Source organism: Engystomops pustulosus, chromosome 1 (assembly GCF_040894005.1).
Source record: "Engystomops pustulosus chromosome 1, aEngPut4.maternal, whole genome shotgun sequence".
In the NCBI taxonomy this organism is placed as follows: Eukaryota; Metazoa; Chordata; class Amphibia; order Anura; family Leptodactylidae; genus Engystomops; species Engystomops pustulosus.
Window position 1 is genome coordinate 745,190 of NC_092411.1, and position 18,311 is coordinate 763,500.

The following is an 18,311-nucleotide window of genomic DNA, read 5'->3' on the forward strand; positions in this document are numbered from 1 at the left end:
ACAGACCCCCTGTAGCCACTGATCCCCCAATGTCATCTGTCACAGACCCCCCTGTAGCCACTGATCCCCCAATGTCATCTGTCACAGACCCCCTGTAGCCACTGATCCCCCAATGTCATCTGTCACAGACCCCCTGTAGCCACTGATCCCCCAATGTCATCTGTCACAGACCCCCCTGTAGCCACTGATCCCCCAATGTCATCTGTCACAGACCCCCCTGTAGCCATGATCCCCCAATGTCATCTGTCACAGACCCCCCTGTAGCCACTGATCCCCCAATGTCATCTGTCACAGACCCCTCTGTAGCCACTGATCCCCCAATGTCATCTGTCACAGACCCCCTGTAGCCACTGATCCCCCAATGTCATCTGTCACAGACCCCCCTATAGCCACTGATCCCCCAATGTCATCTGTCACAGACCCCCCTATAGTCACTGATCCCCCAATGTCATCTGTCACAGACCCCCCTGTAGCCACTGATCCCCCAATGTCATCTGTCACAGACCCCCTGTAGCCACTGATCCCCCAATGTCATCTGTCACAGACCCCCCTGTAGCCACTGATCCCCCAATGTCATCTGTCACAGACCCCCCTGTAGCCACTGATCCCCCAATGTCATCTGTCACAGACCCCCCTATAGCCACTGATCCCCCAATGTCATCTGTCACAGACCCCCTGTAGCCACTGATCCCCCAATGTCATCTGTCACAGACCCCCCTGTAGCCACTGATCCCCCAATGTCATCTGTCACAGACCCCCTGTAGCCACTGATCCCCCAATGTCATCTGTCACAGACCCCCCTGTAGCCACTGATCCCCCAATGTCATCTGTCACAGACCCCCCTATAGCCACTGATCCCCCAATGTCATCTGTCACAGACCCCCCTGTAGCCACTGATCCCCCAATGTCATCTGTCACAGACCCCCTGTAGCCACTGATCCCCCAATGTCATCTGTCACAGACCCCCCTGTAGCCACTGATCCCCCAATGTCATCTGTCACAGACCCCCCTGTAGCCACTGATCCCCCAATGTCATCTGTCACAGACCCCCCTGTAGCCACTCATCCCCCAATGTCATCTGTCACAGACCCCCCTGTAGCCACTGATCCCCCAATGTCATCTGTCACAGACCCCCCTGTAGCCACTGATCCCCCAATGTCATCTGTCACAGACCCCCCCCTGTAGCCACTGATCCCCCAATGTCATCTGTCACAGACCCCCCCCTGTAGCCACTGATCCCCCAATGTCATCTGTCACAGACCCCCCCCTGTAGCCACTGATCCCCCAATGTCATCTGTCACAGACCCCCCTGTAGCCACTGATCCCCCAATGTCATCTGTCACAGACCCCCCTTTAGCCACTGATCCCCCAATGTCATCTGTCACAGACCCCCCTGTAGCCACTGATCCCCCAATGTCATCTGTCACAGACCCCCCTGTAGCCACTGATCCCCCAATGTCATCTGTCACAGACCCCCCCCTGTAGCCACTGATCCCCCAATGTCATCTGTCACAGACCCCCCTGTAGCCACTGATCCCCCAATGTCATCTGTCACAGACCCCCCTGTAGCCACTGATCCCCCAATGTCATCTGTCACAGACCCCCGTGTAGCCACTGATCCACCAATGTCATCTGTCACAGACCCCCCCTGTAGCCACTGATCCCCCAATGTCATCTGTCACAGACCCCCCTGTAGCCACTGATCCCCCAATGTCATCTGTCACAGACCCCCCTGTAGCCACTGATCCCCCAATGTCATCTGTCACAGACCCCCCTGTAGCCACTGATCCCCCAATGTCATCTGTCACAGACCCCCCTGTAGCCACTGATCCCCCAATGTCATCTGTCACAGACCCCCCTGTAGCCACTGATCCCCCAATGTCATCTGTCACAGACCCCCCTGTAGCCACTGATCCCCCAATGTCATCTGTCACAGACCCCCCTGTAGCCACTGATCCCCAATGTCATCTGTCACAGACCCCCCTGTAGCCACTGATCCCCCAATGTCATCTGTCACAGACCCCCCTGTAGCCACTGATCCCCAATGTCATCTGTCACAGACCCCCCTGTAGCCACTGATCCCCCAATGTCATCTGTCACAGAGCGACGACATCACCAAGGTGGAGAAACCCAGCAAAATCCTGGAGCGGATGGTGAACCAGAACACCTACGATGACGTGGCACAAGGTACAGCAGCGCAGAGGATTTCAGCTCTGCCATCCTGAAATCTGTCACCTGCTTCTTCACAAAGATGTAATATAGAAGCCACGGCCACGTCCCACGCCCGGCCACGTGTGCCATAGTCCTGACCACTACAGGTCCAGTCCTGTTCTATCTGCAGAGCTGGGAGGAGATGTAACCTCGTCTCTTCTCTCCATAGACTTCAAGTACTTTGAGGATGTGGCCGATGAGTTTCGGGAGCAGGAGGGGACGCTGCTGCCCCTCTGGAAGTTCCAGTATGAGAAGGCAAAACGCCTGGCGGTGACCGCCCTCTGCTGGTGAGTACAGGAGCTACACTCAGCCAACTGAGGAGCGGCGCTGCAGGGAGTGTGCTCCCAGAATGAGCTCAGCATCTCTCGTGTCTATCAGGGGCTGACCTGAGCAAGCACTAAGCTGAGTGTGCAGCCCCCTCTCACTACCTGAGCAAGCACTAAGCTGAGTGTGCAGCCCCCTCTCACTACCTGAGCAAGCACTAAGCTGAGTGTGCAGCCCCCTCTCACTACCTGAGCAAGCACTAAGCTGAGTGTGCAGCCCCCTCTCACTACCTGAGCAAGCACTAAGCTGAGTGTGCAGCCCCCTCTCACTACCTTAGCAGACACTACACTAAGCTGAGTGTGCAGCCCCCTCTCACTACCTGAGCAGACACTACACTAAGCTGAGTGTGCAGCCCCCTCTCACTACCTGAGCAGACACTACACTAAGCTGAGTGTGCAGCCCCCTCTCACTACCTGCACAGACACTGCACTAAGCTGAGTGTGCAGCCCCCTCTCACTACCTGCACAGACACTACACTAAGCTGAGTGTGCAGCCCCCTCTCACTACCTGCACAGACACTACACTAAGCTGAGTGTGCTGCCCCCTCTCACTACCTGAGCAAGCACTAAGCTGAGTGTGCTGCCCTCTCTCACTACCTGCACAGACACTACACTAAGCTGAGTGTGCTGCCCTCTCTCACTACCTGCACAGACACTACACTAAGCTGAGTGTGCAGCCCCCTCTCACTACCTGAGCAGACACTACACTAAGCTGAGTGTGCAGCCCCCTCTCACTACCTGCACAGACACTACACTAAGCTGAGTGTGCTGCCCTCTCTCACTACCTGCACAGACACTACACTAAGCTGAGTGTGCAGCCCCCTCTCACTACCTGCACAGACACTACACTAAGCTGAGTGTGCAGCCCCCTCTCACTACCTGCACAGACACTACACTAAGCTGAGTGTGCAGCCCCCTCTCACTACCTGAGCAGACACTACACTAAGCTGAGTGTGCAGCCCCCTCTCACTACCTGCACAGACACTACACTAAGCTGAGTGTGCAGCCCCCTCTCACTACCTGAGCAGACACTACACTAAGCTGAGTGTGCAGCCCCCTCTCACTACCTGCACAGACACTGCACTAAGCTGAGTGTGCAGCCCCCTCTCACTACCTGCACAGACACTACACTAAGCTGAGTGTGCAGCCCCCTCTCACTACCTGCACAGACACTACACTAAGCTGAGTGTGCAGCCCCCTCTCACTACCTGCACAGACACTACACTAAGCTGAGTGTGCAGCCCCCTCTCACTACCTGCACAGACACTGCACTAAGCTGAGTGTGCAGCCCCCTCTCACTACCTGCACAGACACTACACTAAGCTGAGTGTGCAGCCCCCTCTCACTACCTGCACAGACACTACACTAAGCTGAGTGTGCAGCCCCCTCTCACTACCTGCACAGACACTGCACTAAGCTGAGTGTGCAGCCCCCTCTCACTACCTGCACAGACACTACACTAAGCTGAGTGTGCAGCCTCCTCTCACTACCTGCACAGACACTACACTAAGCTGAGTGTGCAGCCCCCTCTCACTACCTGAGCAGACACTACACTAAGCTGAGTGTGCAGCCCCCTCTCACTACCTGAGCAGACACTGCACTAAGCTGAGTGTGCAGCCGTCTCTCACTACCTGCACAGACACTACACTAAGCTGAGTGTGCAGCCCCCTCTCACTACCTGCACAGACACTACACTAAGCTGAGTGTGCAGCCCCCTCTCACTACCTGAGCAGACACTACACTAAGCTGAGTGTGCAGCCCCCTCTCACTACCTGAGCAGACACTACACTAAGCTGAGTATGCAGCCCCCTCTCACTACCTGCACAGACACTACACTAAGCTGAGTGTGCAGCCCCCTCTCACTACCTGCACAGACACTACACTAAGCTGAGTGTGCAGCCTCCTCTCACTACCTGCACAGACACTACACTAAGCTGAGTGTGCAGCCCCCTCTCACTACCTGCACAGACACTACACTAAGCTGAGTGTGCAGCCCCCTCTCACTACCTGCACAGACACTACACTAAGCTGAGTGTGCTGCCCCCTCTCACTACCTGCACAGATACTACACTAAGCTGAGTGTGCAGCCCCCTCTCACTACCTGCACAGACACTACACTAAGCTGAGTGTGCAGCCCCCTCTCACTACCTGCACAGACACTGCACTAAGCTGAGTGTGCAGCCCCCTCTCACTACCTGGACAGACACTACACTAAGCTGAGTGTGCAGTCTCCTCTCACTACCTGCACAGACACTACACTAAGCTGAGTGTGCAGCCCCCTCTCACTACCTGAGCAGACACTACACTAAGCTGAGTGTGCAGCCCCCTCTCACTACCTGAGCAGACACTGCACTAAGCTGAGTGTGCAGCCGTCTCTCACTACCTGCACAGACACTACACTAAGCTGAGTGTGCAGCCCCCTCTCACTACCTGCACAGACACTACACTAAGCTGAGTGTGCAGCCCCCTCTCACTACCTGAGCAGACACTACACTAAGCTGAGTATGCAGCCCCCTCTCACTACCTGCACAGACACTACACTAAGCTGAGTGTGCAGCCCCCTCTCACTACCTGCACAGACACTACACTAAGCTGAGTGTGCAGCCTCCTCTCACTACCTGCACAGACACTACACTAAGCTGAGTGTGCAGCCCCCTCTCACTACCTGCACAGACACTGCACTAAGCTGAGTGTGCAGCCCCCTCTCACTACCTGCACAGACACTACACTAAGCTGAGTGTGCAGCCCTCTCTCACTACCTGAGCAGACACTACACTAAGCTGAGTGTGCAGCCCCCTCTCACTACCTGCACAGACACTACAATAAGCTGAGTGTGCTGCCCCCTCTCACTACCTGCACAGACACTACACTAAGCTGAGTGTGCAGCCCCCTCTCACTACCTGCACAGACACTACACTAAGCTGAGTGTGCTGCCCCCTCTCGCTACCTGAGCAGACACTACACTAAGCTGAGTGTGCAGCCCTCTCTCACTGCCTGAGCAGACACTACACTAAGCTGAGTGTTCAGCCCCCTCTCACTACCTGCACAGACACTACACTAAGCTGAGTGTGCAGCCCCCTCTCACTACCTGCACAGACACTACACTAAGCTGAGTGTGCAGCCCTCTCTCACTGCCTGAGTAGACACTACACTAAGCTGAGTGTGCAGCCCCCTCTCACTACCTGCACAGACACTACACTAAGCTGAGTGTGCAGCCCTCTCTCACTGCCTGAGCAGACACTACACTAAGCTGAGTGTGCAGCCCTCTCTCACTACCTGCACAGACACTACACTAAGCTGAGTGTGCAGCCCTCTCTCACTACCTGCACAGACACTACACTAAGCTGAGTGTGCAGCCTCCTCTCACTACCTGCACAGACACTACACTAAGCTGAGTGTGCAGCCCCCTCTCACTACCTGCACAGACACTACACTAAGCTGAGTGTGCTGCCCCCTCTCACTACCTGCACAGACACTACACTAAGCTGAGTGTGCAGCCCCCTCTCACTACCTGCACAGACACTACACTAAGCTGAGTGTGCAGCCCCCTCTCACTACCTGCACAGACACTACACTAAGCTGAGTGTGCAGCCCTCTCTCACTGCCTGAGTAGACACTACACTAAGCTGAGTGTGCAGCCTCCTCTCACTACCTGCGCAGACACTACACTAAGCTGAGTGTGCAGCCCCCTCTCACTACCTGCACAGACACTACACTAAGCTGAGTGTGCAGCCCCCTCTCACTACCTGCACAGACACTACACTAAGCTGAGTGTGCAGTCCCCTCTCACTACCTGCACAGACACTACACTAAGCTGAGTGTGCAGCCCCCTCTCACTACCTGCGCAGACACTACACTAAGCTGAGTGTGCAGCCTCCTCTCACTACCTGCACAGACACTACACTAAGCTGAGTGTGCAGCCCCCTCTCACTACCTGAGCAGACACTACACTAAGCTGAGTGTGCAGCCCCCTCTCACTACCTGCACAGACACTGCACTAAGCTGAGTGTGCAGCCCCCTCTCACTACCTGCACAGACACTGCACTAAGCTGAGTGTGCTGCCCCCTCTCACTACCTGAGCAAGCACTAAGCTGAGTGTGCAGCCCCCTCTCACTACCTGAGCAGACACTACACTAAGCTGAGTGTGCAGCCTCCTCTCACTACCTGAGTAGACACTACACTAAGCTGAGTGTGCAGCCTCCTCTCACTACCTGCGCAGACACTACACTAAGCTGAGTGTGCAGCCCCCTCTCACTACCTGCACAGACACTACACTAAGCTGAGTGTGCAGCCCCCTCTCACTACCTGCACAGACACTACACTAAGCTGAGTGTGCAGTCCCCTCTCACTACCTGCACAGACACTACACTAAGCTGAGTGTGCAGCCCCCTCTCACTACCTGCGCAGACACTACACTAAGCTGAGTGTGCAGCCTCCTCTCACTACCTGCACAGACACTACACTAAGCTGAGTGTGCAGCCCCCTCTCACTACCTGAGCAGACACTACACTAAGCTGAGTGTGCAGCCCCCTCTCACTACCTGCACAGACACTGCACTAAGCTGAGTGTGCAGCCCCCTCTCACTACCTGCACAGACACTGCACTAAGCTGAGTGTGCTGCCCCCTCTCACTACCTGAGCAAGCACTAAGCTGAGTGTGCAGCCCCCTCTCACTACCTGAGCAGACACTACACTAAGCTGAGTGTGCAGCCTCCTCTCACTACCTGAGCAGACACTACACTAAGCTGAGTGTGCAGCCCCCTCTCACTACCTGAGCAGACACTACACTAAGCTGAGTATGCAGCCCCCTCTCACTACCTGCACAGACACTACACTAAGCTGAGTGTGCAGCCCCCTCTCACTACCTGCACAGACACTACACTAAGCTGAGTGTGCAGCCCCCTCTCACTACCTGCACAGACACTACACTAAGCTGAGTGTGCAGCCTCCTCTCACTACCTGCACAGACACTACACTAAGCTGAGTGTGCAGCCCCCTCTCACTACCTGCACAGACACTACACTAAGCTGAGTGTGCAGCCCCCTCTCACTACCTGCACAGACACTACACTAAGCTGAGTGTGCTGCCCCCTCTCACTACCTGCACAGATACTACACTAAGCTGAGTGTGCAGCCCCCTCTCACTACCTGCACAGACACTACACTAAGCTGAGTGTGCAGCCCCCTCTCACTACCTGCACAGACACTGCACTAAGCTGAGTGTGCAGCCCCCTCTCACTACCTGCACAGACACTACACTAAGCTGAGTGTGCAGTCTCCTCTCACTACCTGCACAGACACTACACTAAGCTGAGTGTGCAGCCCCCTCTCACTACCTGAGCAGACACTACACTAAGCTGAGTGTGCAGCCCCCTCTCACTACCTGAGCAGACACTACACTAAGCTGAGTATGCAGCCCCCTCTCACTACCTGCACAGACACTACACTAAGCTGAGTGTGCAGCCCCCTCTCACTACCTGCACAGACACTACACTAAGCTGAGTGTGCAGCCTCCTCTCACTACCTGCACAGACACTACACTAAGCTGAGTGTGCAGCCCCCTCTCACTACCTGCACAGACACTGCACTAAGCTGAGTGTGCAGCCCCCTCTCACTACCTGCACAGACACTACACTAAGCTGAGTGTGCAGCCCTCTCTCACTACCTGAGCAGACACTACACTAAGCTGAGTGTGCAGCCCCCTCTCACTACCTGCACAGACACTACAATAAGCTGAGTGTGCTGCCCCCTCTCACTACCTGCACAGACACTACACTAAGCTGAGTGTGCAGCCCCCTCTCACTACCTGCACAGACACTACACTAAGCTGAGTGTGCTGCCCCCTCTCGCTACCTGAGCAGACACTACACTAAGCTGAGTGTGCAGCCCTCTCTCACTGCCTGAGCAGACACTACACTAAGCTGAGTGTTCAGCCCCCTCTCACTACCTGCACAGACACTACACTAAGCTGAGTGTGCAGCCCCCTCTCACTACCTGCACAGACACTACACTAAGCTGAGTGTGCAGCCCTCTCTCACTGCCTGAGTAGACACTACACTAAGCTGAGTGTGCAGCCCCCTCTCACTACCTGCACAGACACTACACTAAGCTGAGTGTGCAGCCCTCTCTCACTGCCTGAGCAGACACTACACTAAGCTGAGTGTGCAGCCCTCTCTCACTACCTGCACAGACACTACACTAAGCTGAGTGTGCAGCCCTCTCTCACTACCTGCACAGACACTACACTAAGCTGAGTGTGCAGCCTCCTCTCACTACCTGCACAGACACTACACTAAGCTGAGTGTGCAGCCCCCTCTCACTACCTGCACAGACACTACACTAAGCTGAGTGTGCTGCCCCCTCTCACTACCTGCACAGACACTACACTAAGCTGAGTGTGCAGCCCCCTCTCACTACCTGCACAGACACTACACTAAGCTGAGTGTGCAGCCCCCTCTCACTACCTGCACAGACACTACACTAAGCTGAGTGTGCAGCCCTCTCTCACTGCCTGAGTAGACACTACACTAAGCTGAGTGTGCAGCCTCCTCTCACTACCTGCGCAGACACTACACTAAGCTGAGTGTGCAGCCCCCTCTCACTACCTGCACAGACACTACACTAAGCTGAGTGTGCAGCCCCCTCTCACTACCTGCACAGACACTACACTAAGCTGAGTGTGCAGTCCCCTCTCACTACCTGCACAGACACTACACTAAGCTGAGTGTGCAGCCCCCTCTCACTACCTGCGCAGACACTACACTAAGCTGAGTGTGCAGCCTCCTCTCACTACCTGCACAGACACTACACTAAGCTGAGTGTGCAGCCCCCTCTCACTACCTGAGCAGACACTACACTAAGCTGAGTGTGCAGCCCCCTCTCACTACCTGCACAGACACTGCACTAAGCTGAGTGTGCAGCCCCCTCTCACTACCTGCACAGACACTGCACTAAGCTGAGTGTGCTGCCCCCTCTCACTACCTGAGCAAGCACTAAGCTGAGTGTGCAGCCCCCTCTCACTACCTGAGCAGACACTACACTAAGCTGAGTGTGCAGCCTCCTCTCACTACCTGAGTAGACACTACACTAAGCTGAGTGTGCAGCCTCCTCTCACTACCTGCGCAGACACTACACTAAGCTGAGTGTGCAGCCCCCTCTCACTACCTGCACAGACACTACACTAAGCTGAGTGTGCAGCCCCCTCTCACTACCTGCACAGACACTACACTAAGCTGAGTGTGCAGTCCCCTCTCACTACCTGCACAGACACTACACTAAGCTGAGTGTGCAGCCCCCTCTCACTACCTGCGCAGACACTACACTAAGCTGAGTGTGCAGCCTCCTCTCACTACCTGCACAGACACTACACTAAGCTGAGTGTGCAGCCCCCTCTCACTACCTGAGCAGACACTACACTAAGCTGAGTGTGCAGCCCCCTCTCACTACCTGCACAGACACTGCACTAAGCTGAGTGTGCAGCCCCCTCTCACTACCTGCACAGACACTGCACTAAGCTGAGTGTGCTGCCCCCTCTCACTACCTGAGCAAGCACTAAGCTGAGTGTGCAGCCCCCTCTCACTACCTGAGCAGACACTACACTAAGCTGAGTGTGCAGCCTCCTCTCACTACCTGAGCAGACACTACACTAAGCTGAGTGTGCAGCCCCCTCTCACTACCTGAGCAGACACTACACTAAGCTGAGTATGCAGCCCCCTCTCACTACCTGCACAGACACTACACTAAGCTGAGTGTGCAGCCCCCTCTCACTACCTGCACAGACACTACACTAAGCTGAGTGTGCAGCCCCCTCTCACTACCTGCACAGACACTACACTAAGCTGAGTGTGCAGCCTCCTCTCACTACCTGCACAGACACTACACTAAGCTGAGTGTGCAGCCCCCTCTCACTACCTGCACAGACACTACACTAAGCTGAGTGTGCAGCCCCCTCTCACTACCTGCACAGACACTACACTAAGCTGAGTGTGCTGCCCCCTCTCACTACCTGCACAGATACTACACTAAGCTGAGTGTGCAGCCCCCTCTCACTACCTGCACAGACACTACACTAAGCTGAGTGTGCAGCCCCCTCTCACTACCTGCACAGACACTGCACTAAGCTGAGTGTGCAGCCCCCTCTCACTACCTGCACAGACACTACACTAAGCTGAGTGTGCAGTCTCCTCTCACTACCTGCACAGACACTACACTAAGCTGAGTGTGCAGCCCCCTCTCACTACCTGAGCAGACACTACACTAAGCTGAGTGTGCAGCCCCCTCTCACTACCTGAGCAGACACTGCACTAAGCTGAGTGTGCAGCCGTCTCTCACTACCTGCACAGACACTACACTAAGCTGAGTGTGCAGCCCCCTCTCACTACCTGCACAGACACTACACTAAGCTGAGTGTGCAGCCCCCTCTCACTACCTGAGCAGACACTACACTAAGCTGAGTGTGCAGCCCCCTCTCACTACCTGAGCAGACACTACACTAAGCTGAGTATGCAGCCCCCTCTCACTACCTGCACAGACACTACACTAAGCTGAGTGTGCAGCCCCCTCTCACTACCTGCACAGACACTACACTAAGCTGAGTGTGCAGCCCCCTCTCACTACCTGCACAGACACTACACTAAGCTGAGTGTGCAGCCTCCTCTCACTACCTGCACAGACACTACACTAAGCTGAGTGTGCAGCCCCCTCTCACTACCTGCACAGACACTACACTAAGCTGAGTGTGCAGCCCCCTCTCACTACCTGCACAGACACTACACTAAGCTGAGTGTGCTGCCCCCTCTCACTACCTGCACAGATACTACACTAAGCTGAGTGTGCAGCCCCCTCTCACTACCTGCACAGACACTACACTAAGCTGAGTGTGCAGCCCCCTCTCACTACCTGCGCAGACACTACACTAAGCTGAGTGTGCAGCCCCCTCTCACTACCTGAGCAGACCCTACACTAAGCTGAGTGTGCAGCCCCCTCTCACTACCTGTGCAGACACTACACTAAGCTGAGTGTGCAGCCCTCTCTCACTACCTGAGCAGACACTACACTAAGCTGAGTGTGCAGCCCCCTCTCACTACCTGAGCAGACACTACACTAAGCTGAGTGTGCAGCCCCCTCTCACTACCTGCACAGACACTACACTAAGCTGAGTGTGCAGCCCCCTCTCACTACCTGAGCAGACACTACACTAAGCTGAGTGTGCAGCCCCCTCTCACTACCTGCACAGACACTACACTAAGCTGAGTGTGCAGCCCCCTCTCACTACCTGCACAGACACTACACTAAGCTGAGTGTGCAGCCCCCTCTCACTACCTGAGCAGACACTACACTAAGCTGAGTGTGCAGCCCCCTCTCCCTACCTGAGCAGACACTACACTAAGCTGAGTGTACAGCCTCCTCTCACTACCTGAGCAGACACTACACTAAGCTGAGTGTGCAGCCCCCTCTCCCTACCTGAGCAGACACTACACTAAGCTGAGTGTGCAGCCCCCTCTCACTACCTGCACAGACACTACAATAAGCTGAGTGTGCTGCCCCCTCTCACTACCTGCACAGACACTACACTAAGCTGAGTGTGCAGCCCCCTCTCACTACCTGCACAGACACTACACTAAGCTGAGTGTGCTGCCCCCTCTCGCTACCTGAGCAGACACTACACTAAGCTGAGTGTGCAGCCCTCTCTCACTGCCTGAGCAGACACTACACTAAGCTGAGTGTGCAGCCCCCTCTCACTACCTGCACAGACACTACACTAAGCTGAGTGTGCAGCCCCCTCTCACTACCTGCACAGACACTACACTAAGCTGAGTGTGCAGCCCTCTCTCACTGCCTGAGTAGACACTACACTAAGCTGAGTGTGCAGCCCCCTCTCACTACCTGCACAGACACTACACTAAGCTGAGTGTGCAGCCCTCTCTCACTGCCTGAGCAGACACTACACTAAGCTGAGTGTGCAGCCCTCTCTCACTACCTGCACAGACACTACACTAAGCTGAGTGTGCAGCCCTCTCTCACTACCTGCACAGACACTACACTAAGCTGAGTGTGCAGCCTCCTCTCACTACCTGCACAGACACTACACTAAGCTGAGTGTGCAGCCCCCTCTCACTACCTGCACAGACACTACACTAAGCTGAGTGTGCTGCCCCCTCTCACTACCTGCACAGACACTACACTAAGCTGAGTGTGCAGCCCCCTCTCACTACCTGCACAGACACTACACTAAGCTGAGTGTGCAGCCCCCTCTCACTACCTGCACAGACACTACACTAAGCTGAGTGTGCAGCCCTCTCTCACTGCCTGAGTAGACACTACACTAAGCTGAGTGTGCAGCCTCCTCTCACTACCTGCGCAGACACTACACTAAGCTGAGTGTGCAGCCCCCTCTCACTACCTGCACAGACACTACACTAAGCTGAGTGTGCAGTCCCCTCTCACTACCTGCACAGACACTACACTAAGCTGAGTGTGCAGCCCCCTCTCACTACCTGCACAGACACTACACTAAGCTGAGTGTGCTGCCCCCTCTCACTACCTGCACAGACACTACACTAAGCTGAGTGTGCAGCCCCCTCTCACTACCTGCACAGACACTACACTAAGCTGAGTGTGCAGCCCCCTCTCACTACCTGCACAGACACTACACTAAGCTGAGTGTGCAGCCCCCTCTCACTGCCTGAGTAGACACTACACTAAGCTGAGTGTGCAGCCTCCTCTCACTACCTGCGCAGACACTACACTAAGCTGAGTGTGCAGCCCCCTCTCACTACCTGCACAGACACTACACTAAGCTGAGTGTGCAGTCCCCTCTCACTACCTGCACAGACACTACACTAAGCTGAGTGTGCAGCCCCCTCTCACTACCTACGCAGACACTACACTAAGCTGAGTGTGCAGCCTCCTCTCACTACCTGCACAGACACTACACTAAGCTGAGTGTGCAGCCCCCTCTCACTACCTGAGCAGACACTACACTAAGCTGAGTGTGCAGCCCCCTCTCACTACCTGCACAGACACTGCACTAAGCTGAGTGTGCAGCCCCCTCTCACTACCTGCACAGACACTGCACTTAGCTGAGTGTGCTGCCCCCTCTCACTACCTGAGCAAGCACTAAGCTGAGTGTGCAGCCCCCTCTCACTACCTGAGCAGACACTACACTAAGCTGAGTGTGCAGCCTCCTCTCACTACCTGAGCAGACACTACACTAAGCTGAGTGTGCAGCCCCCTCTCACTACCTGAGCAGACACTACACTAAGCTGAGTGTGCTGCCCCCTCTCACTACCTGAGCAGACACTACACTAAGCTGAGTGTGCAGCCCCCTCTCACTACCTGCACAGACACTACACTAAGCTGAGTGTGCAGCCCCCTCTCACTACCTGCACAGACACTACACTAAGCTGAGTGTGCTGCCCCCTCTCAGCTTAGTGTAGTGTCTGCTCAGGTAGTGAGTGTGCAGCCTCCTCTCACTACCTGAGCAGACACTCTTCCTGCAGTCTCTGATAGACCCAGATGCTTCACTTTAATATAACGCTGAGTGTGTCACCTCCTGGGCTTCCTGGGTCTGCAGGAGGATCTCTTAAGTCCTGAATGCCCACTGAGAGGGCTCAGAGTGCCACCTCTAGCACCCGTGCCATAGGTTTGCCACCACTGGTATAGGGAGACGCCGTCACAGGACACATAAACCCCATTGCTCAAGCACCAGAAATACACTTCAAATTAAGGGAAAGGATGTGACCAATTGCTTGGCCGGTGCCCCCCCCCCCCCATAGTAGAAGCAGTAGCTGGGGGGCCGCAGGAGACGCTGGTGCCCCCACAGACCTCCTACACGTACATAGAAGTAACATATCCAATCTCATTTCCTTCTCTCTGTCCTCTCTAACAGGAGCCCCAAATACAAGGATCTGTTTGCTGTGGGCCACGGATCATGTAAGTGTGCAGCAGAGATTCATACAAGGGGAGAGGGCAAGATCTGGGAGCTGCCCTGTGCCCCATGACATGTGACTGGGGGGATCTGCATCTCTCATTGGCTGGTCCAGTACGTTGTCATGTAAGGGCTCCTGACCGGAGTCACTCTCTGACTGAGCAGAACTTCATGATGACTGGTGTTCTGCCCCCTGGACATCAAGGGCTCAGTCTGGATATTCTCCACTGGAGGATGAACGGGCATCGCAGCAAGCAAACAGGACAGTACGGGAGGTCACCTCTGTGCGGGCGTGCAGTACGGGAGGTCACCTCTGTGCGGGCGTGCAGTACGGGAGGTCACCTCTGTGCGGGCGTGCAGCAGTACGGGAGGTCACCTCTGTGCGGGCGTGCAGTACGGGAGGTCACCTTTGTGCGGGCGTGCAGTACGGGAGGTCACCTTTGTGCGGGCGTGCAGTACGGGAGGTCACCTCTGTGCGGGCGTGCAGTACGGGAGGTCACCTCTGTGCGGGCGTGCAGTACGGGAGGTCACCTCTGTGCGGGCGTGCAGTACGGGAGGTCACCTCTGTGCGGGCGTGCAGTCACCTCTGTGCAGGCGTGCAGTACGGGAGGTCACCTCTGTGCGGGCGTGCAGCAGTACGGGAGGTCACCTCTGTGCGGGCGTGCAGCAGTACGGGAGGTCACCTCTGTGCGGGCGCGCAGTACGGGAGGTCACCTCTGTGCGGGCGCGCAGTACGGGAGGTCACCTCTGTGCGGGCGCGCAGTACGGGAGGTCACCTCTGTGCGGGCGCGCAGTACGGGAGGTCACCTCTGTGCGGGCGTGCAGCAGTACGGGAGGTCACCTCTGTGCGGGCGTGCAGTACGGGAGGTCACCTCTGTGCGGGCGTGCAGTACGGGAGGTCACCTCTGTGCGGGCGTGCAGTACGGGAGGTCACCTCTGTGCGGGCGCGCAGTACGGGAGGTCACCTCTGTGCGGGCGCGCAGTACGGGAGGTCACCTCTGTGCGGGCGCGCAGTACGGGAGGTCACCTCTGTGCGGGCGCGCAGTACGGGAGGTCACCTCTGTGCGGGCGCGCAGTACGGGAGGTCACCTCTGTGCGGGCGCGCAGTACGGGAGGTCACCTCTGTGCGGGCGCGCAGTACGGGAGGTCACCTCTGTGCGGGCGCGCAGTACGGGAGGTCACCTCTGTGCGGGCGCGCAGTACGGGAGGTCACCTCTGTGCGGGCGCGCAGTACGGGAGGTCACCTCTGTGCGGGCGCGCAGTACGGGAGGTCACCTCTGTGCGGGCGCGCAGTACGGGAGGTCACCTCTGTGCGGGCGCGCAGTACGGGAGGTCACCTCTGTGCGGGCGCGCAGTACGGGAGGTCACCTCTGTGCGGGCGCGCAGTACGGGAGGTCACCTCTGTGCGGGCGCGCAGTACGGGAGGTCACCTCTGTGCGGGCGCGCAGTACGGGAGGTCACCTCTGTGCGGGCGCGCAGTACGGGAGGTCACCTCTGTGCGGGCGCGCAGTACGGGAGGTCACCTCTGTGCGGGCGCGCAGTACGGGAGGTCACCTCTGTGCGGGCGCGCAGTACGGGAGGTCACCTCTGTGCGGGCGCGCAGTACGGGAGGTCACCTCTGTGCGGGCGCGCAGTACGGGAGGTCACCTCTGTGCGGGCGCGCAGTACGGGAGGTCACCTCTGTGCGGGCGCGCAGTACGGGAGGTCACCTCTGTGCGGGCGCGCAGTGCGGGAGGTCACCTCTGTGCGGGCGCGCAGTGCGGGTGGTCACCTCTGTGCGGGCGCGCAGTACGGGAGGTCACCTCTGTGCGGGCGCGCAGTACGGGAGGTCACCTCTGTGCGGGCGCGCAGTACGGGAGGTCACCTCTGTGCGGGCGCGCAGTACGGGAGGTCACCTCTGTGCGGGCGCGCAGTACGGGAGGTCACCTCTGTGCGGGCGCGCAGTACGGGAGGTCACCTCTGTGCGGGCGCGCAGTACGGGAGGTCACCTCTGTGCGGGCGCGCAGTGCGGGAGGTCACCTCTGTGCGGGCGCGCAGTGCGGGAGGTCACCTCTGTGCGGGCGCGCAGTGCGGGTGGTCACCTCTGTGCGGGCGCGCAGTGCGGGAGGTCACCTCTGTGCGGGCGTGCAGCAGTGCGGGAGGTGACCCCTGTGCGGGCGTGCAGTGCGGGAGGTCACCTCTGTGCGGGCGTGCAGCAGTACGGGAGGACACTAACGTCAAATGTTTGAGTTGTATGCACGGCTTCTTACTAGCTGCAGTACTCACAGCTGACCACAAGGTGTCACTGCTGGACCAGTCCATGTATCACTGCTTCTGGTTCTGATTCACACCTGTTTATGCTGGGGAAGTGATGAGCCTGCAGGAACGAGGGTCCTCTACTCTATACTGTACCCAGCGCCCCCTGTACTCTACACTGTACCCAGCGCCCCCTGTACTCTACACTGTACCCAGCGCCCCCTGTACTCTACGCTGTACCCGCTGCCCCCTGTACTCTACACTGTACCCGGCGCCCCCTCTACTCTACACTGTACCCGGTACCCCCTGTACTCTACACTGTACCCGGCGCCCCCTCTACTCTACACTGTACCCGCTGCCCCCTGTACTCTACACTGTACCCGCTGCCCCCTGTACTCTACACTGTACCCGCTGCCCCCTGTACTCTACACTGTACCCGGCGCCCCCTCTACTCTACACTGTACCCGCTGCCCCCTGTACTCTACACTGTACCCGCTGCCCCCTGTACTCTACACTGTACCCGGCGCCCCCTCTACTCTACACTGTACCCGCTGCCCCCTGTACTCTACACTGTACCCGCTGCCCCCTGTACTCTACGCTGTACCCGGCGCCCCCTGTACTCTACGCTGTACCCGGTGCCCCCTGTACTCTACACTGTACCCGCTGCCCCCTGTACTCTACACTGTACCCGCTGCCCCCTCTACTCTACACTGTACCCGGCGCCCCCTCTACTCTACACTGTACCCGGCGCCCCCTCTACTCTACACTGTACCCGGCGCCCCCTGTACTCTATACTGTACCCGCTGCCCCCTGTACTCTACACTGTACCCGGTGCCCCCTGTACTCTACGCTGTACCCGCTGCCCCCTGTACTCTACACTGTACCCGCTGCCCCCTGTACTCTACGCTGTACCCGCTGCCCCCTGTACTCTACACTGTACCCGCTGCCCGCTGTACTCTACACTGTACCCGCTGCCCCCTGTACTCTACACTGTACCCGCTGCCCCCTGTACTCTACACTGTACCCGCTGCCCCCTGTACTCTACACTGTACCCGGTGCCCCCTGTACTCTGCGCTGCACCCGGTGCCCCCTCTACTCTACACTGTACCCCCTGCCCCCTGTACTCTACACTGTACCCGGTGCCCCCTGTACTCTACACTGTACCCGCTGCCCCCTCTACTCTACACTGTACCCGGCGCCCCCTGTACTCTACACTGTACCCGCTGCCCCCTGTACTCTACACTGTACCCGGTGCCCCCTGTACTCTACACTGTACCCGGCGCCCCCTGTACTCTACACTGTACCCGGTGCCCCCTGTACTCTACACTGTACCCGCTGCCCCCTGTACTCTACACTGTACCCGGCGCCCCCTGTACTCTACGCTGCACCCGGTGCCCCCTCTACTCTACACTGTACCCGCTGCCCCCTCTACTCTACACTGTACCCGCTGCCCCCTCTACTCTACACTGTACCCGCTGCCCCCTCTACTCTACACTGTACCCGCTGCCCCCTGTACTCTACACTGTACCCGCTGCCCCCTCTACTCTACACTGTACCCGCTGCCCCCTCTACTCTACACTGTACCCGCTGCCCCCTGTACTCTACGCCTATTGCT

The 18,311-nt window shown here is 57.3% G+C and overlaps 1 protein-coding gene across 1 annotated transcript in view; it reads left to right on the forward strand.

Annotated features, from left to right (window-relative positions):
* DNAI1 (dynein axonemal intermediate chain 1) overlaps positions 1 to 18,311 on the forward strand; it is a 142,126-nt gene that overhangs the window by 32,331 nt on the left and 91,484 nt on the right. Inside the window, exons 11-13 of the mRNA XM_072132714.1 lie at positions 2,103 to 2,187; positions 2,381 to 2,498; positions 14,423 to 14,466. Coding sequence (XP_071988815.1) covers positions 2,103 to 2,187; positions 2,381 to 2,498; positions 14,423 to 14,466 — 247 coding nt within the window. The remainder of the gene's footprint in view (positions 1 to 2,102; positions 2,188 to 2,380; positions 2,499 to 14,422; positions 14,467 to 18,311) is intronic.